At 40.5% G+C, this 17,783-nt stretch overlaps 1 protein-coding gene across 1 annotated transcript in view; it reads left to right on the plus strand.

Annotated features, from left to right (window-relative positions):
* The window catches only part of LOC122800336 (E3 ubiquitin-protein ligase CHFR-like), a 135,464-nt gene that overhangs the window by 116,590 nt on the left and 1,091 nt on the right, over positions 1-17,783 (plus strand). Inside the window, exon 3 of the mRNA XM_044069785.1 lies at positions 13,299-13,408. Within this exon, the coding sequence (XP_043925720.1) occupies positions 13,299-13,408 (110 nt within the window). The remainder of the gene's footprint in view (positions 1-13,298; positions 13,409-17,783) is intronic.

A 17,783-nucleotide genomic window follows, 5' to 3' on the forward strand; every position in this document is an offset into this window, starting at 1 on the left:
TATTGTGGGTGTGCGTGTGTAATTGATTTCAGTTGTAGCCCTTTCTTAAGGTTGGCTAGCTAAACAAAAAAAGCCTGCACTATTTTTTTTTAATTTTCTATTTTGGTGTCTTGCTGCACATGGCTTTCCACCCATCCCTCATATCATTACATTTATACACTCAGAGATGTTCCTTTTAGCAGCCATCTCCATCCAGTCAGCAGTAAACTCAGCCAATAGCAACACGTACTAAAATTTATCATACTTAACTAGCCCATAAACTACACCTCCCAATATTCTCCACCAGTCAGATACATCTCCACTCCAGTACCATACACCTACATCTTATCCTGATACCATACACCTACATCTTATCCTAATTTCACTGCAAATCTTGCTGTCACATCTCAATACTTTCCGCACATAACATTAATTATTACAATCTGTCATGCCTTTCCAACCTGAAACATGTACCTCACTATAGCTGTATATCCCCACCACTATATAATTGCAAAGTAACTGACTTAAAAAAATTGTGACTCGTAAAATTACAAAAGAATAAATATAAAGACATCAAACTTGCGTTTTGTTTTCCCATTCACTGTTTTACTCCTATATCTCTGTGGAGATGCACACCCAAACCGCAGGTCACTTGATCATCACATTCTTCTATCAACAAATAATTCAAAACCAGTCATTTCAAACAGAACGCCCTTGGATCTCAGGCTTTTTAGTTTAAATACTTGCAGCATCTCCAATAAAGTACCAGCACCACAAGCACAAGTCTCCTCACATAAACAAGATATTTTATCCATTACTGAATCCTTGTTAAAAGTCTCTATTAAATATTAAGAATTTCTCCCATGAGGCTGAAGTAGTATCCTGTCTGATAGCTACCCCACCACCTTTTTGTTAACTTTATGGTGTTAAGACAAATGAGAGTAATGTATCTGTCTTCATACACTGCTGAAATTTGACAAAGCTTAGTTTAAAGAAATCATTTGTGTAATTGCAGCCTACACCCCACCAAATACTAATTCATCTAGAAGTAAAGATATACTGTCATGGACCACCAATAATGTCACCCAAGAAACTATCGTCCTTCTAGATTTTGACAGTGATTGGATTACTCAAAGTGAAGTATCTAACACCATCAATCTGTATAAACTTTACTCAGTTGAATTTCTCATCAGATTCATTAAAAAGACAAGCAAGAAGTACAGTCCTTGATTTGATGTTAAGCAATGCCCCTGACAAAATTTAGCTACAGGCTTACTAACAGATTCCTTAAATGATCATAATCCCATATATGTTATCTGACAGTACACCAGAATTTTTAAAGACATCTTGTACAGTGTAGTGTGAAACATCACAAACTATTCTTAGGCAAATCAGCTTGTCTTCCTTAAAAACTTAACCTCTAGATGAAGCAGTTGAAAATATTAATTTTTACTTTGATAGTCAGGCTCCAGTAAGGCAAAATATGTCAGATGTAATCCAACAGTTCGGGTTACTAGAAGCACCAAACAAGTAATGCAAGTAAGATATAAAGCATGAAAGCACTGGTATAAAATCAAAACTGAAACATCCTACCAGATATATAGACAGCTGAGACATTTCTCCAAGAAACTCATCCAGATTGACAAAAAAAAGAAAAATGCTTCATCAAACTCCAGAATAACCTTTCTAACCGAAAAGATTATTGGGCTGCCATAAACAAAATTCTGAAATCTAGAAAAGCTGCACTGCCAAATCCTTTTCAAAATTAAAGAAACAAAAACATTGATCAAAGTTAAAGAAACAAAAACATTGATCAGAAATTCAACTCCCATTTCATTCAAGTAACATCTGTAGTAGTAAAGAATCTAGCAGATAATCCAATAAATACCCTTCACTTCATTCAAAATAGTATCTCAACATTTTCTCTTCAACCAATCCCAACTAAAATACAAAAATTTGCTACCGCATCTGGAGCCTACAACACTAGCAGCTGACCAGCTACCTGCTGAATACTTAAATTCTGCTGCAGATGCCATAGCCCAGCATGTATTGGTACTAAGCAACAGGTCCATATTAGAATTATATGTACTTAAACTACAGAAAAAGTCATTTATTTTCACCATACATAAAGGAAGAATATCAATAGAATTATCCAGCTGTTGACCAATAGCATTACTTTCTCCTATGTCAAAAGTCATAGAATGATTTGTACATTCCCACCTGCTGAAGTATCTCCTAGATAATGAACTACTCTCTCCCACCCAGCATAGCTTTTGCCTTTCACTTAGTACAATTGCAGTTCTTCTCTCCCACCACAATACTACAAATCAACTTGGGGACAAAGGAAAACTGGTCTCTTCCACATTCCTAGGTCTATCAAAAGCATTTGATACAGTCTCCTAATTTAAAATACTGCAAACATTACTCTCCCTTGGTCTCTCTTCCTCCATCCTAAGGTGGTTTAAAAACCATCTGTTAGATAGGACACAGTGTGTCAAATGGTAAATACGCTGCTCATCCTACCTACCCCTTAGGATTGAGCTCTGAGGGACACCAATGACAAGTCCTGTCTTCCTCAATACTTTCATACTGTACTGGAGCAAGGCTCTGTGGTTCAGTATGTGGATGACTCTACTTTAGTATGGTCAGCTCCAAGCGTGCCATCACTACAAGCTGTTGTACAACAATCCTACTCGCCATTGACTATTTTTTGAACCAGTGTAATCTTCTCCTGAACCTAAACAAAACAAAAAAAAATCTACTTTTCATCCCAAAACAATACTCTTCTTACAAAAATACCTTTTCTGTATCAGCCACACAAAACACTAAACTTGAGGTTGTCACTTGCATTAAATTACTCTGGATTACCATAAATGATAAGCAAAAATGTGACCTGTGCATCCAAAGTACTATCAAGAAATCCATTATACAAGTTGGTATCCTCTAGAGAGCATCTCCCTGCCTCACCCTACAGTCTAGAAAGATCACTGTCCTCTTTTTTTTTTTTTTTTTTTTTTTATCTACTGCCAACTCTCTCTTGTGCTTGTCCCCTACTAACAAATGTTACTTCTCTTTCACCAAAACTAGAACACTGTTAAAATAAAATACCAAAATTTGTAGCCCACCTTCCAAGTAAAACCCATTAATGCCTAGCACTCAGATCAACTGAAGTAATGCGGCGGTGGTGCAGTGGTAGCCTTGTTACCTCACAGCAAGAGGTTCTCCCATTCGATTCTTGTCTGGAGTGCGGGGAGTGCCTTCCGTGTGGAGTCTGCATGTCCTCCCCCGGTTGGGTGGCGTTCGAAAGACATGCATAAATGGGCGTGCCGCCTTTGAAGGTTGGACGTCGAGCTGGCACCTCAGCGTTCGTGCAAATCTAATCTCCTCCTAAGTTTCCTCTTGAGCTTTTGTACTCTCCCTTTAGTAAATAATACTGCAACAGTAATATGCAACGACATAGTACATTTGTGTAAAATCTTACCATAACAATAGATGTCCTTCCCTTCACTGTTGCAGTATTCTCTCCCTCCAACCTCCCCCTTTTTCTTTTTTTCTTTCTTTCTGGATGCACATGTTTCTCCTTTTCTCCTTGGACTGTTGCTCCTGCTGGGACTATTCATTTCTGAGGTATATATGTCACCTTTATGTCCCAAGCCATGAGTGGTGAACATACGTGTGACATATGACACCCTTAAAAAAAGGCTTTGTTACACTGTGCGGATGTTGGGCTACCCTTGGCAGGGGATCCCTTTAGTGAAGAATACTGTAACAGTGAAGGGAAAGACGTATCTACTGTTATGGTAAGATTTTGCACATTTGTACTTTTCTCAGTTAGGCCATCAACCTACCTATGTTCTTTCCTACCCCACAGAATTGGGGGAGGGACTACATTCCTTGATGTGCACAGACAGCTCAGATTTTACTTTGATGACACTAACTCTATTTGTAAGGTAGACCAATTGTTTGATTCCTTCTTAGACTGTGTAAGCTGGGCCAGGCAGTAGCCAAGCAGACTGTTGTTAACTGGATTTCGAGGCCCATCTCCTCCTGTTACACTTACCGTGACAAATATTCACCTTCTCTCCCAAAAGCTCATTCTACTAGAGCAGTGGCCTCTTCCAGAGCTTTCTGCAAGGGAGTACATTCTGGACTAATACTGGAAGCAGCTACCTTGTCTTCCGTTCACACTTTCAGTAGGCAGTATGGTGTAGGTGCCTTTTCCAAATTCACAGCTGCCTTCGCCAAGTCATTAATTTCTGGCCTCTTGGACAGTTCTCAGCCTTTTCAGCCTTCTACTTAAGCTTTGTGAACATCTGCTTTGATTACTGCAAGAATGATTTCAGCCAGGACATAGTGCAGTTGTGTAAGAACTTACTATAACAGTGGATGTCCTACTCATCAGTGTTGCAGTATTCCTTCCCACCTGCCATCCCCCTTATTTACCTCTTTATTCATCTTTTTACTCTCCTGCCCTGGCTTGCAGCATCTAGGTCCAAAGGGGCCTTCCCATTTTTACCTACTTTTCTCCTCTTAGCTACTCTCTTCCCAGATGTCTTCAGGTTGCTGGCTTGGAGATGGTTTGAAAATTTATGCTCATACATCCACTTGTGCACTCCTTTGCTCACGAGCAGAGCTCATATGTCAGATGTTTGGCTTATGGAAGGTTTAAGCTTTGGTCGCCCTACTAGAAGGCGAAAATCTATTTGTGTCAAATACTCTTTAGAGTGATCAGTAGGACATCTGCTGTTATGGTAAGTTCTTACACAACTCTTCTTCTGATGTGAACAAAGACAGGGCTATGTCATCTGGGGGTTCAGTAGTCCAAGACTTGGACTTTTTAGACAGTGAGCCTGAAATGGTACAATGAAGGCTTTCTTTTTTTCTGAGACCTTCTAGATAAAAGGATGTACTTTCTTGGGAACAGGTGGATGTTCCCCCTGTGTTGGTCCGATACTGTGATTTATTAGATCAGTAAGCATCACATTCTGCCAGCTTTGGAGGATACTTTTAATGCTGCCAGGAACACCCCTGGCTGATTCTCAGCCATCACTACCTAAAAAGGCAGATAAATTGTATAAAGTCTGTCAAACTGATAATGGCCTCTCTTTCTCATCTTAGAGAGGATCCAGCAGCTATTTCTCCTACTGTTCTTGCTGAAAATGGACTCCTTACCACATTTAAATTAGTTCACAGGGGTAAAGAGGATAAGCTGCTCACAGACTGGTTAAGAGACTTTTTTTCTTCCTCTTATGTAGCCTTTAGAATTCTTAATTACAAGGTCTACATGTAGACTTTTATGCTCAAGTACACCAATAGTTGCATCCCAGCCTGTTTAAGATAGGTCTTCGTTGAATCAGATTGTTTCTAAACATGCTTTAAAAAGTGTGTATGATGGTGGTGCTAATACTGTTTCCAGAGTTAATGCTTTGGTTACAGTGTTGAAGATTTATCCGTGTATGTAATAAAGTATTTTCAGATGATAGTCAGAAATTTTGAATTCCCCTTTACAGGGAGGTATTATCTGGGCCTTCTACACAGGTTTTCAAGCAGTGTGGGATGAAAGAGGGCTAAATTAACACAAGGAGGTTTGCTGATGTTTCATGTCTATAGGTGATTTCCTTCCAAATTAAAAAACAGAACAAACAAGTGGTGCCTCCTACTAACAGACAGACACTTAAAAAGAGACTGCAGGAGGGGACAAATAACTATCCCAAAAGTAAGGGAGTTTTTCTAATAAAAGGGTCAGGTGCCCTCCTTAGAATAACTATGCCAAAAATCTGGTCATCTCCCTTGCAACTCCTGCATCATCATCTTTCACAAAAACTGACCCTCAGTACTCCTTTTTGGCAACAGATTGTCTCAGACAAATAGGTTTTGAAGATGACTCGGGAGGTTTACAATTGGCAGTAGATAGAAAAGTCCATTCCTTTCAGGGGGATTCCCTCCCATCCTGCCAATCAAACGGAGTCGTTTCCAACACAGGTTAGAAGCAGGAGTCATAGAACCTTTTCCGGAGGACAGACAGAAAAATGATTTTATTCCAGAATGCTTCTGGTTCCAAAGAAGGATCTCTCTTGGAAACCAGTTTTGGATGTATGTTTTCTAAATCATTTGTAAAGATTCCAAAGTCTGAGATGTTGACCCTTCAAATAGTGTTAGCTGTAGTCCCAGATCAGTGTGTTGATGTGATTTTAGACCTCTAAAGATGCTTACCATCACATTCCAATAGCAAGCAACTTCAGGAGATTGCTAAAATTTTGTGTCTCTGTCATGTTATAAATTCTGAGCATTACCCTTTGGGCTGTCCACTGCGAGTGTTTACAAAGTGTAAAGCTGCAGTGGTGGCCCACTGCAGAAGGTAGTGTAGCCACAATTTTTCCTTGTCTTTAACAAAGGTGTCTTCTCTCCTAAGCCATCTGTGATTCCAGATAAATATCCAAAAATCCTCTTTCACTCCATAGGTAGGTACTAGGCTATTGGCCCTAGGGCCTTTATAAGCCTAGCCAAAAAGGTACCCTGGCTTTCGCCACCCAAGAAAATTATTTTCCTGTGCTCCTGTCGAGCAGAGCCACAGAGGTGATCCCCGGGGTGAATTTCCTATTTCCCATCCAATCATCAAGATTTTTCTTGAAGAGTGCTAATGAGGAGCTTTGTTTGATATAGATAGGTAGTTTTTTTCCAGAGTATGGGAAGTCTCTGGGACAGGAATCTTTCTTTCCAGCATGTACTGTTTATTGTGGTGACAAGATTTAGGTCGTAGGGTGTGTAGCTCGGAGGGATTGCGATTTATTTAAGTGGAGCATGTCCAGCAGCTCTGGGTTTGACATAGCTTTGTATGTTAGGCAGAGATCGCCTCTGAGTAGGTGATATGCGACGCAGTAAAGCTGGAGTTTTTTGAAACAGTCTGCATAGGGCATCTGTTTGAGGCCGGTAACCCTCTTTGTGAGGCATTTCTGAGGCCTTTCCAGTTGTTGAAGATGTCTTGTGAGGTACATACCAAAAAGGTTGTTGTACTCTATAATGGGTCTGATGAGTGACGAGTAGAGGGGAACAATGACCTCTTTTTTTTTCCTGGATGAGAAACCTTTTGTGATGAGATCTGCCACGTAGAAGGATTTCCTGACTGCTGTGACGATGTGATTATCAAGGGCAAGACTTCTGTTCACCTGTGCCTCAAGGTTTCTTATCACACTTTCGGTGTTAAATAGACTACCACCTATGTGGTAGCTCATGGGTACAGAGTTTTTACTAAAGGGGATGACAGTGCACTTTTTGGCATTGAGCTTGAGGCCATGGCTTTGACACCAGGCATCTGTCTCAGTGAGGCCCTTTTGGAGGATGTCCACATCATTAGGAGTTTCGATTATGGCTCCTAGTTTGCAGTCATCTGCAAACTTCATTAGCCATAGACCTTCTGTGTTAGCCTGTACTTCTGAAAAGTAGATACCAAACAGGAGAGGACCCACGACTGAACCCTGTGGTACTCCTTTTGTCACTGGTCTGAAGTCGGATTTGGAGTCTGCTACTTTCACAGTGTGGGTTCTGTCAGTGAGCCAGTTGGCAACCCATCTTGTGACATAGGGATTTATACCTAGTTTAGTGAGATTATCTATAATTCCAGAGTGGGGATGGTGTCAGAAGCCCTGGCAAGATCTAGATAGGCTGTGTGAACCACCTTACCCTTGTCTACAGCTTTGGTAACTGCGTCAGAGAAGTAAGGTATAAGAGACAATGTCTACCTTTTAAAAGCCGAACTGGGTGGGGTCCAGAGTTTAGAGATTACCAATGTCTTTGTTTATAAGTTCCATGATGATACATTCCATGGCCTTGCAGACCAGGTTCGTTAGGCTAATGGGGGGGTAGTTCCTGGGGGTCTGTGGTGGCTCCCCCTTTGTGGAGTGGGATAACCATCACTGTGCACCATTCAGTGGGCACAAAGCCTGAGGTGAGGCTATGATTGAACATGGTGCTTAGGTGGGGTGCCAGTTCATTCTGTAGTTCGTGTAGAACGCAGCCTGAGATGTTGTCAGGTCCCGTGGATACTGTGTTCTTGGCTTTGGATAGTGTGGTTTTTACCTGTGCAGCCATGGTTACAGGAACTTTGAATTCTTCCGGTATAGAAATGGGCCCTTTAGGCGGTGAGAGGGTGGTAAAGTTAGCACTGAACCTATCTGCTAGGATGTTGGCAATGTCAGTTGGTTCTGTATATTTAGTGCCATTGTGCTGTAATTGAGAGCAGATCTGAGTGTTGCCATTGAGATTCTTGACATAGCTATAGAATGCTTTGTGGTTGTCTTTAGAATCAGTGGCCATTTTGTTTTCATAACTAGCTTTGGAGGATTTTATGAGGGATCTCAGCTTTTTACTGAGGCTGACCAGGGAGTTCCTCCAATCATGGGATTTTACTCTTTTTTTTGCAACAGTTTCTTTATTCTTTTGCAGAGTTTGTTTATGGCAGGGGACCGCCAGATTGGCCCCCTTGTTTTTGAGGATAGCATCTTGGTTCTGTTAGGGATAGCACAATCCATGCACTCGTGTAAGTGCTTATAAAGTGCATTTGTGTAGGATTCAGCAGTCGTACCACTATTGTCTATCTGCATGGCTGTCGTGAAGTTTGCCACTTCTGTCTTAGATGCATGAAGTTGGCTTTGGAGAAAATTTTTACGGTGGTTTCCCTAATGGGGTGGGGTGGGATGTGGATGTCTAGGGTGATTAGTTTGTGGTCGGATCTGACCGACGAGGAATTGACCTCTGGTGTGGAACAACGGTCGCCCGTGTTGGTAATGACCAGGTCTAGGATATTGCTGCCCTTGGTAGGGGTGTGGATAAGTTGATCCAAGGTGTTGGAATTTATGAATTCCAGAAAACGTTGAGCAAAAGAGTTAGTACATGAGTAGTTTTCCCAGTTAATGGTGGGGTAGTTGAAATCGCCCATTATTAGGGTGTTGGGTTGTACCCTGATATTTTCCAGTGTATCAAGAAATGAGGAGTGGAAATCCTGGGGCATGGTGGGGGGATCTGTAGCAAGTTACAATTTGGATTGTGGTCTTGCCCAGAATTAGTTGCACTTGGATAATCTCGGATGCATTATGCTGAGTAACTAGCCTGGTGGTGTGGATATCCTTAATGAATATGGACATGCCTCCGCCTTTAGTATTTCCGTCCAGGTTAGGTGGCTGAAAGGTGTGGTATGAATTATAGCCTGGTAATTCAGGGGTGCTCTCTGGAGCCTTGAACCAGGTCTCTGTCACTGCACAGATGTCGGTGTTCTCCATTTTAAGGAGTGCCTCAAGTGAATGCATTTTGAGGTTTAGACTTCTAGCATTGAGTAGCATTACCCTCAGATTTTGCTTGCTTGTACAGGATTGTTTCTAGGTTGCCTGACAGACATTGTGTTGCATCAAGAGAAGGTGAATTTGTATCTGGAAGTCTTCTGAACTTTTCACACCTGTCTCAAGCTATTGTCCGAGAATTTCTGTGGATACTGGGCCTCATGGATTCTGTGATTTTTATGATTCCCTTTGCTAGACTGCCTACAAGAAAGATTCATTGATGCCTCAAAAACATGTGGATCCAACATTCTCATTCCTTGGAGTATCATATACCAGTCTCTGATTTTATAAAATCAGAACTCATTGGCGGAGGGATGAGGTGGCTTACAATCTAGGTCTCCCTTTTGTTTTCCACATACCACAACACAGTTTGTATTGTCCAGTTCTTCAGATTTTGCTTGGGAAGCATTTTTAAAGAGGGTGAAAGTGCAAGTTCTGTGGGACAGTTCAGTCAGACCTCAGCACATCAGTATCAAATTAATGTTGGCTGTGATTCAGGTCATATTTTTTCTTTATCATCTTTGGGATCAAGGTCCTATCCAGATCATTAGACACACAAAGCAGGTCAGTTGTTGTAACTTGATGAGATGCAATCCATAGACTATTGCAGCAGTGAAGAATTTGAACATCTACTTTTACAGGCAAGTGCAATTTACAGAGCTGTTTTGTTTTTATAGGTACTCGTCCTTTCCCATTTCTGTTGTGTGTGCATTTCTTCATTATTTTGGTGCATTATTTTGCATTTCTTCAGTTCAAATCTAAGCTGATTCTTTTCAACAGGTAGGGCTACTAGCCAGCAGATGTCTGTTCTCCTTCTTGTATTCATTTTCTGGGTTGATGGCACTAGTCCCTGTGGTTGCTCAATAGCTAGCCTCTTTCAGTTTAACTTTATCAGCAGATCTTTCTGTAGCTCACCATCCATGCAAAGGTCTGTGAGCAAGGAACTCACGTGGAGGTAGATGGGTAATAATTTGGGCATTTGGCAGAGTAATGAGGATTTAAATTAAGTTTGGAGCCTTTCTTTTCAAGCAGGGGACATCCTTGTGTACAAGTTGACCTTTGACTGTGGCTTTAGGGTACTTCTGCACATGAGGCTTGCATGGAGACCTCAGGATAATCAGAACTGTCGGGGGGTAGCTGGTGCTTAAGGACCTCCATCACCTTTCCTTCTGATTTGTGATGTTATGCAATGAAACAACTGATGACCATTCATCACCAGGTTTCACTTCAGTAGTAGCAGAATTCCTCCACCCTCTCCTAGAAGGAGAGCTAGAGATTTGCTAGTCAGTTCTCTTAAACCCCTCCTGTGACACTTAGTTGCTCATGTGCTCATAAATGTCGACCAAAGTGGCTTAGAGGTGCATCATCAATTCTGACCAAAGACTTCAGGCCCACTGCTAATGTCCGTCAAGTAACTATTTCCTAAGTGCATTACCCTAAGGTGAGGGTCGCATACGAGAGCTAGGGCTGTTATAATACAGGTTAATTTTTTTTTTTTTTTGGTGATTCCTTTGATGATGTTCATCATGTTACCCTGCTGCAGTCATCACACTTGGGTTATCCTGCCGTCAGGCGGTCCTGCAATCGGCCGGAATTCCAAAGTCTTGGTCCGGCGTCGGTTGCTGTCACTTCTTCCCTGACATCAGTGTGCCAGGGGTATATATAATGCATCCGACGTCATCTTCTCCAGTCTTTCTTGCCGTGCAGTGCCCGAAGCAGAAGCAGTTCGCAAGTGCCGGTCGGCCGACTCCTGAGATTTTCGAACTCGAATTTCAGACTGAAGTCTTCAATAAAGCTAAGTACCCTGTTGGGGAAACTTTTCTTGCCTCAGACCAATGTCAGAAAAAGTTAACAATTGTATTTCTTGTGGGAAGCAAATACCTCATAAGGGTTTTCATTCTTACTGCATACCTTGCCTAGGCCCAGACCACAACGTCACTAGTTGTCGTTTTTGTGCTAGGTTCAATAAGCGTACTATAAAAAGACGCTTTGATTTCGCACAACACTACTTCGGTAGAATATTTAACTACGCTATGCCGTCGGAGCAACCTTAGGCCTCCCAGGAGAGCACCTACACCTACATGGGACCTCAATTTTGTTCTGGAAAAACTCACGCTACCTCCCTTTGAACCAGCTTTCTCTGCAGATCTACAATTCCTATCATGGAAGACTGCCCTGCTGCTAGCAATAACTTCAGCTAGAAGAGTCTCAGAGCTGCAGGCATTAATGGCAGTGGAACCTTTCCTCATTTGCCATCAAGACAGAGTTTCTCTACGTACTAATCCTTCCTTCATGCCAAAGGTGGTTTCCAGTGTGTCTTTAAATCAAACCATTCACTTACCCACCTTCTTCCCAAACCCACAGAACAAAGGAGAAAGACTCCTGCATTCCTTGGACATTCACAGGCAACTTCACTACTACTTGGATAAAACTAAGGTTTTCAGAAAATCTGACCAGCTCTTTGTATCCTATGCTACAGCTTCACTAGGGAAGGCTATATCAAAGCAAACCATTTCAAAATGGATAGGACATTGCATTCATTTTTGCTATACCCATTATGGAAAACCAGTTCCTGCTACCATTAGGCACCACTCTACCAGGGCAACAGCTACATCTACAGCCTTCCTCAGGGGGGTACCAACCAAGGAGATTTTGGAAGCTGCAGCTTGGAGTTCAGTACACACTTTTACCAAACACTATCACTTACCACTTTACTCTAAGACCAGGGCTGGCTTCGCCACTGCAGTTCTGCAGGGCCTTCTAGCCTCCTCTAACCCTCTATAACTCCTCCACCCATCCATAGCTTTGGGATTCTACCCAAGTGTGATGACTGCAGCAGGGTAACACGATGAACATAGTACAGTTTTGTACCTACCATAAATATAGATGTTCGAGTGTTCACCCTGCTGCAGTCCAGGTTACCCTCCCTCCATCCCCTCTGATCTAACTGGCTAACTCTATACAATACCTTCCTGATGTATTTGCTTATAGCTGGAGGGATTTTGTGTTTGTGCAACAAAATTATTCTATTTAGTACTAATTACTGACCACCTTTTTGGGGGCACCTGACATCTGGGGCAAGAAAAACTGAAGAAGATGGCGTCGGATGCATTATATATACCCCTGGCGCACTGACGTCAGGGAAGAAGCGACAGCAACCGATGCTTGACCAAGACTTTGGAATTCCGTCCGACTGCGGGACCGCCTGACGGCAGGATAACCCAAGTGTGATGACTGCAGCAGGGTGAACACTCGAACATCTACATTTATGGTAGGTACAAAACTGTACTTTCTGCACTCTGAATGTATAATAGGTTATATACGATATGTACTTCTTCATCTACACTCCTATCTGGTTATCTGCTCTTTTGCATTTTGCTTGGTGGCAGCTGCTTGATTTCCATCAGAAGCTGGCCAGGCAGACATTGTGCCCATTTTGACCCCATAAAAACAGAAAAGCCCTTCTGCCAGCCTTGTAATGTGAACAAGACATTTAGTAACCATCATGGTAGGTAGGCAACCAACTTCTCTGACAGTTTGACATAATTTTGATTTTGATTTTTAAACTTTGTTGGCGGTCTCATCGTTACAGGTAATAATGCAATTTCTTCTTCTTTGTTTTTTATGGTAGTGTTATGCATATATTTTTTGATATATATGAACTGTAATCAGACCTCCTTTTGCATGTTGTATTTAACTTAACATAGTCTTTCCCAAATTAATGAAATGAGAGAAAAATTAAATTATCCTAATTTGCAGATATCAGAAGTAGAAATTGTAGTAGTTGTCCACAACTGAAGGCTTCCTTACAGATCACCTGATACTGTGAGTATGTATTTGTAGTTCTTTTTGGGTGCTTCTTTTGTTGTTTGACTCCCGGAAGAAAACTTCTCCCTTATATATTGATGGCAAGGTACCACTGAATAGATGTGATATGCAGCTGTAGCTGAAGTCTTGATTTTAAATTTGATATAATTTTTTCCTCAGCACCAATGGAACTGTAATTAACAAGTCAAAGGTGGTGAAGAAGCAGACATATCCATTACAGAGTGGCGATGTTATATACATTGTTTATAGGAAGAATGAACCAGAAAACAGTAAGTTTTCACTACCACACATCTGTATTTTTTAAGAGAAGCATACCTTTTGCGTGTCTGAGACTTTTGCTGATAGTGCTTTGTTTTGTTTGGGATCAGTCACAAGCATGTCCAGACTGATTCTTACTTTGAAGACTATTCAACCATTAGTGCCATGGTTTGGATCTTCCCACAAGGGTGGAATAGACATCTTTCTTTATTATGAAATTGTATACCTCAAGATGACTGACTTGTTTTCTTTAATGAGGAGACTAGAGTTGCTCCTGCTTGTTTGACTTTACTGGTAGATCTCCCTTGAGAGCTGGAGCAATGCATTTACTGTTGACTTAATGCAAATGCCTTTGACACTACAGAGTTAGGTGCATTTACTTGTGTTGTGAGAAGTAGTGTAGAATGCCTCAAGTTGTGCAGTTTTCCCTTCAGCTTCTGTTTTTCTGTTATACTACTTCTGTTTTGAGGTGATTTAGTGCATTGTGTCTTATGAAAAAAAACCCTGCAGATCTGCCAACAGCTTTAAAACACTTCCCATTGAACAGTAAACTTCAAGTTAACATCCTGGGAAGAGTGGTTTTAAAGATTTGTGTACAACACTCTGTTGTTCACTAGTAATCCTTACACTGGTTTAAATGCTTGCGAATTTGTAAAGTCCTTAACTCTTTCAGAACTATTTATAATGAGATTCTGTGTGGTACTGAAGAGAATTTTGGGCTGAGCTGTCCAGAGGAGTCCATCATCCAGGCAGCTGTGAGGATTGTTGGTGGTATTGCTCATATCTCATTAGATGTGAGAAATGCAGAGCCTTCTATTTAAAGTCCTAACCCTGCCCCTGGTGGTGACCTGAGCACCTGCATCATTATAGGGACTAGCAATATAAGGGCTACCATAACTGGCTTGGGGAGCCATGGCTCACATCTAAGACTGGCTTCTGGTTTCCGTGCTTTTGGGCCTCCAACCTTAGCACTAGAGTGGCAGAAGAGCCAGACCGGTCAGGCATAGCCACTTATTTCCCAACCTCCCCTTCCTCACTCTTCAGCTCCTGAACTACTACTAAAACTCAAGTTATTTAGGTCACATTTTTCTTCTGCCCTACAGTGCTGGGGCAACATCTTGGCTCTTTGAACAGTTTTGTACTGTTAGATAAGACAGAGAACTTTACTTTTCTTCTTTGCTTGACAGTAGAGTTAACCAAATGTGCATATGAGAAAAAAAAAGTTGTTTTATTCACGCACAGATACAAATGTAAATGTATTGTAGTGTAGTGTGATGGCATCATCACCATTGCCTAATGAATGGTACTAATGAGGCAGATGTAGGTCTGTCCCCATTCCCCCAGATGATATGGAGCAACTCTGTGTTACTGTAGCAGTAGGTGTTTGGTAGAACAAAGTTTTAAGTTTGATCCCCTTAAGAAAACCACCTGCATTAACAGTTAATTGACAACAGCTAGAAGCAGGTGCCTGCTTAAAGCAGGCTCACTGACAATATGGCTGAAATCTGTGTGCTATCTAGTGTTCATGGTTACAGAGTATTCTGGAAGGGTTTCCTCCAAAGAGAGTGCACCAAACTGCAGTGGTCTGCTCTGGGAAGGATAGTCTTTGGTTAGTGTTTTTAAAGTGTGCCAGCTGAAGTGCTGGTGGTAAGAGTGCTGATTCATACTTTCCTCGGAGGATTGGTGGTCCAGAAATGTTCACTTGAATAACTTATTACTTATCAGTAGTTTTTCTTTGAGTCCTTAAGTTGCAAAGACATTTATTTACCAAAGGCTTTTGGTTGCTTTTCACGTGTATTTTTCAAAGACTTTGGGTATCACTATGGTATTATTTTCCAGAGACTTTGGTTACTTAAGACATTTACTTGCCAGAGACCCAAGTAGTGAATAAAAACTTTGTATTTCTTTGTACTAGAGAATTTTGATTGCACCTACAGTAAGCACAATTTACTGAGACTATGGATTTGTTTATCCAGTTGCTGAATACTTCTGTAAAAGGGAGAGACCTAAGAAATCACTACCATGAGGTCTAGTGAGACACTGTGATAGTTTGCCTTCTTTGAATTGTTGCCTTTGCTGCTCATCAATAGATCTGGTGAGAGAGACTGTTAATTTGCCTTCATGAAGGTTTTACCATTACTGCTTGACTGGGTGTGACCTGGTGTAAGAAACGTGTATTAATTTGCTTCACTGTGTAACTGTGCCCACACATAAGGGGTGAGACTTGGTAAGAGAAAGGTTTAGTGTTTGACTTACTGATGTTTGGATGTTAACTAAACATACATAGAAGGTACTTGTTAGTCTTGCAGCTTTTCTCTAGTTATTAAATTCTAATCCAACACCCTCAAATGTGTCTATTTGCTCTGAAACCATTGCAGTGTGACAGAAGTTGTTTGTAATTATTGGGTGTTTTTAGTTTCCATCTGCCATTATATTTTCATATCCAGATGATTTTGAACTGCTTTCGTGTTGATTGCAATAAAATTGTTATTTTAAACATAGACTGTTTCCTGCCTTGTATGTATGTGTGCATGTGTATATAAATCTGTATCTATATATCTGTATCTCTATCTACATATGCAAATAAGTGTGTGTGTTTGTATGCAGGAGCTTTAGACTGTGAAACCTGCCAACAGGCAATTCACTGAAGACTGCTATTGATTACGCACACTCTCTTCCAAAATCCACCATTGCAAAGCCCAGCTGATCACAAAATCAAAAAAGAAAACGTCCTTTTACAGGTGCGAAATGCACGCCAAAATCGAGTATACTACAGGCATTCACTCAAACACACCGCAGACTAAAATCTCTTATACACTACAGTCACTCAACACCACAATGCACAAGTCTTTTCACTATATAAAAAAAAAAAAAAAACACTTTCACATACACTCGTATACTCACCCAAACAAACAAGGTACGCAGTCAGTACTTTAAATGGGTGCTTCATCCCCCACTTATCCAGTTATACATATTAACTTCATATTGCACAAGCATGGCCAAAGACAAAAAAAAGGTAACTTGTAGTTCAAAAATGTAAATTGTGACTATAGCACAATTTCATGTACTGTGATTGTGACACAAAATAGGACCTTTGCTACCCATTGACAACATACATATTCAATAGAAGAAATTGTTACCTATATAAATATAAATCTGTGTGTGTGTGTGTGTGTGTGTGTGTGTGTGTGTGTGTGTGTGTGTGTGTGTGTGTGTGTCTATGTGTATTGAAAATGGAATTTGCCCTTTATCCAGTGATGTGCAATCTTGGACCTGATATATATAATTAGCACAGGGTGTGGGGGTGAAAGGGGCCTTCACCCCTACATTAAAAATATTTTCAATACTTTGATTTTCCGTCTTCTGAGCTTTAGATATTTTCTGACATAGACCCATATGTTCATATATATATATATATATATATATATATATATATATATATTATTATTATATATATATGTTGTTGTTTGTCTATCGCCTTTTTCCCGGTAAGAGGTCACCACAGCGGAACTCCGGTCCGCTAATGATTGGCCCATTTACGCACGCATGTCTTTCGAACGCCCACCCAACCGCGGGGAGGACATGCAGGCTGCACACAAAAGCCACTCCCAAGCCAAGCCGAGAATCGAACGGGAGAACCTCTTGCTGTGAGCTAACAACGCTACCGCCGTACCACCGTGGCATTACATATATATATATATATATATATATATATATATATATATATATACACACACACACACACACACACACACACACACACACGTATGTATGAATACATATACAACTATACATAGACACATATACACAAACGCACACACACACACACACACACATATATATATATATATATATATATATATATATATATATATGTGTGTGTGTATATATATATATATGTATGTGTGTGTGTGTATGTATATATATATATATATATATATATATATATATATATATATATATATATATATATATATATATATATATATGCATAACATGGCCAGGGGACAATATATTAGGCTATCGAGAATCATTTCTGATGATTACTCCTTTTTGAAAGTGTGTCATAATTTTACTGCCTTTTTACTGGATAGAGGTTATCCATTGCAACTATTACTTGATATCAGTTCTGAAATTTGGGCACTGAGGTGTACTAAATTTCCACCTATCATTTTAAAGGGTTTTACCCCTAAGCATAAATGTAATTCTGCTTCCAGTGATTCCACAGTTAACTCTGTACAAAGTCATAATTTTTCTACACCAAGTGTAAGTAACTCCCATCTTACACACACTGAATTAGATAAGAAAAAGTAATTTTTCCCTCCTTTTCCCTTAATTAAAACCCTTTATTTTTGTAAAAAAAAAAGGATTTTTTGAATTTTTTTT

This window comes from Protopterus annectens, chromosome 4.part0 (assembly GCF_019279795.1).
Source record: "Protopterus annectens isolate FY-2018-M chromosome 4.part0, PAN1.0, whole genome shotgun sequence".
In the NCBI taxonomy this organism is placed as follows: Eukaryota; Metazoa; Chordata; order Ceratodontiformes; family Protopteridae; genus Protopterus; species Protopterus annectens.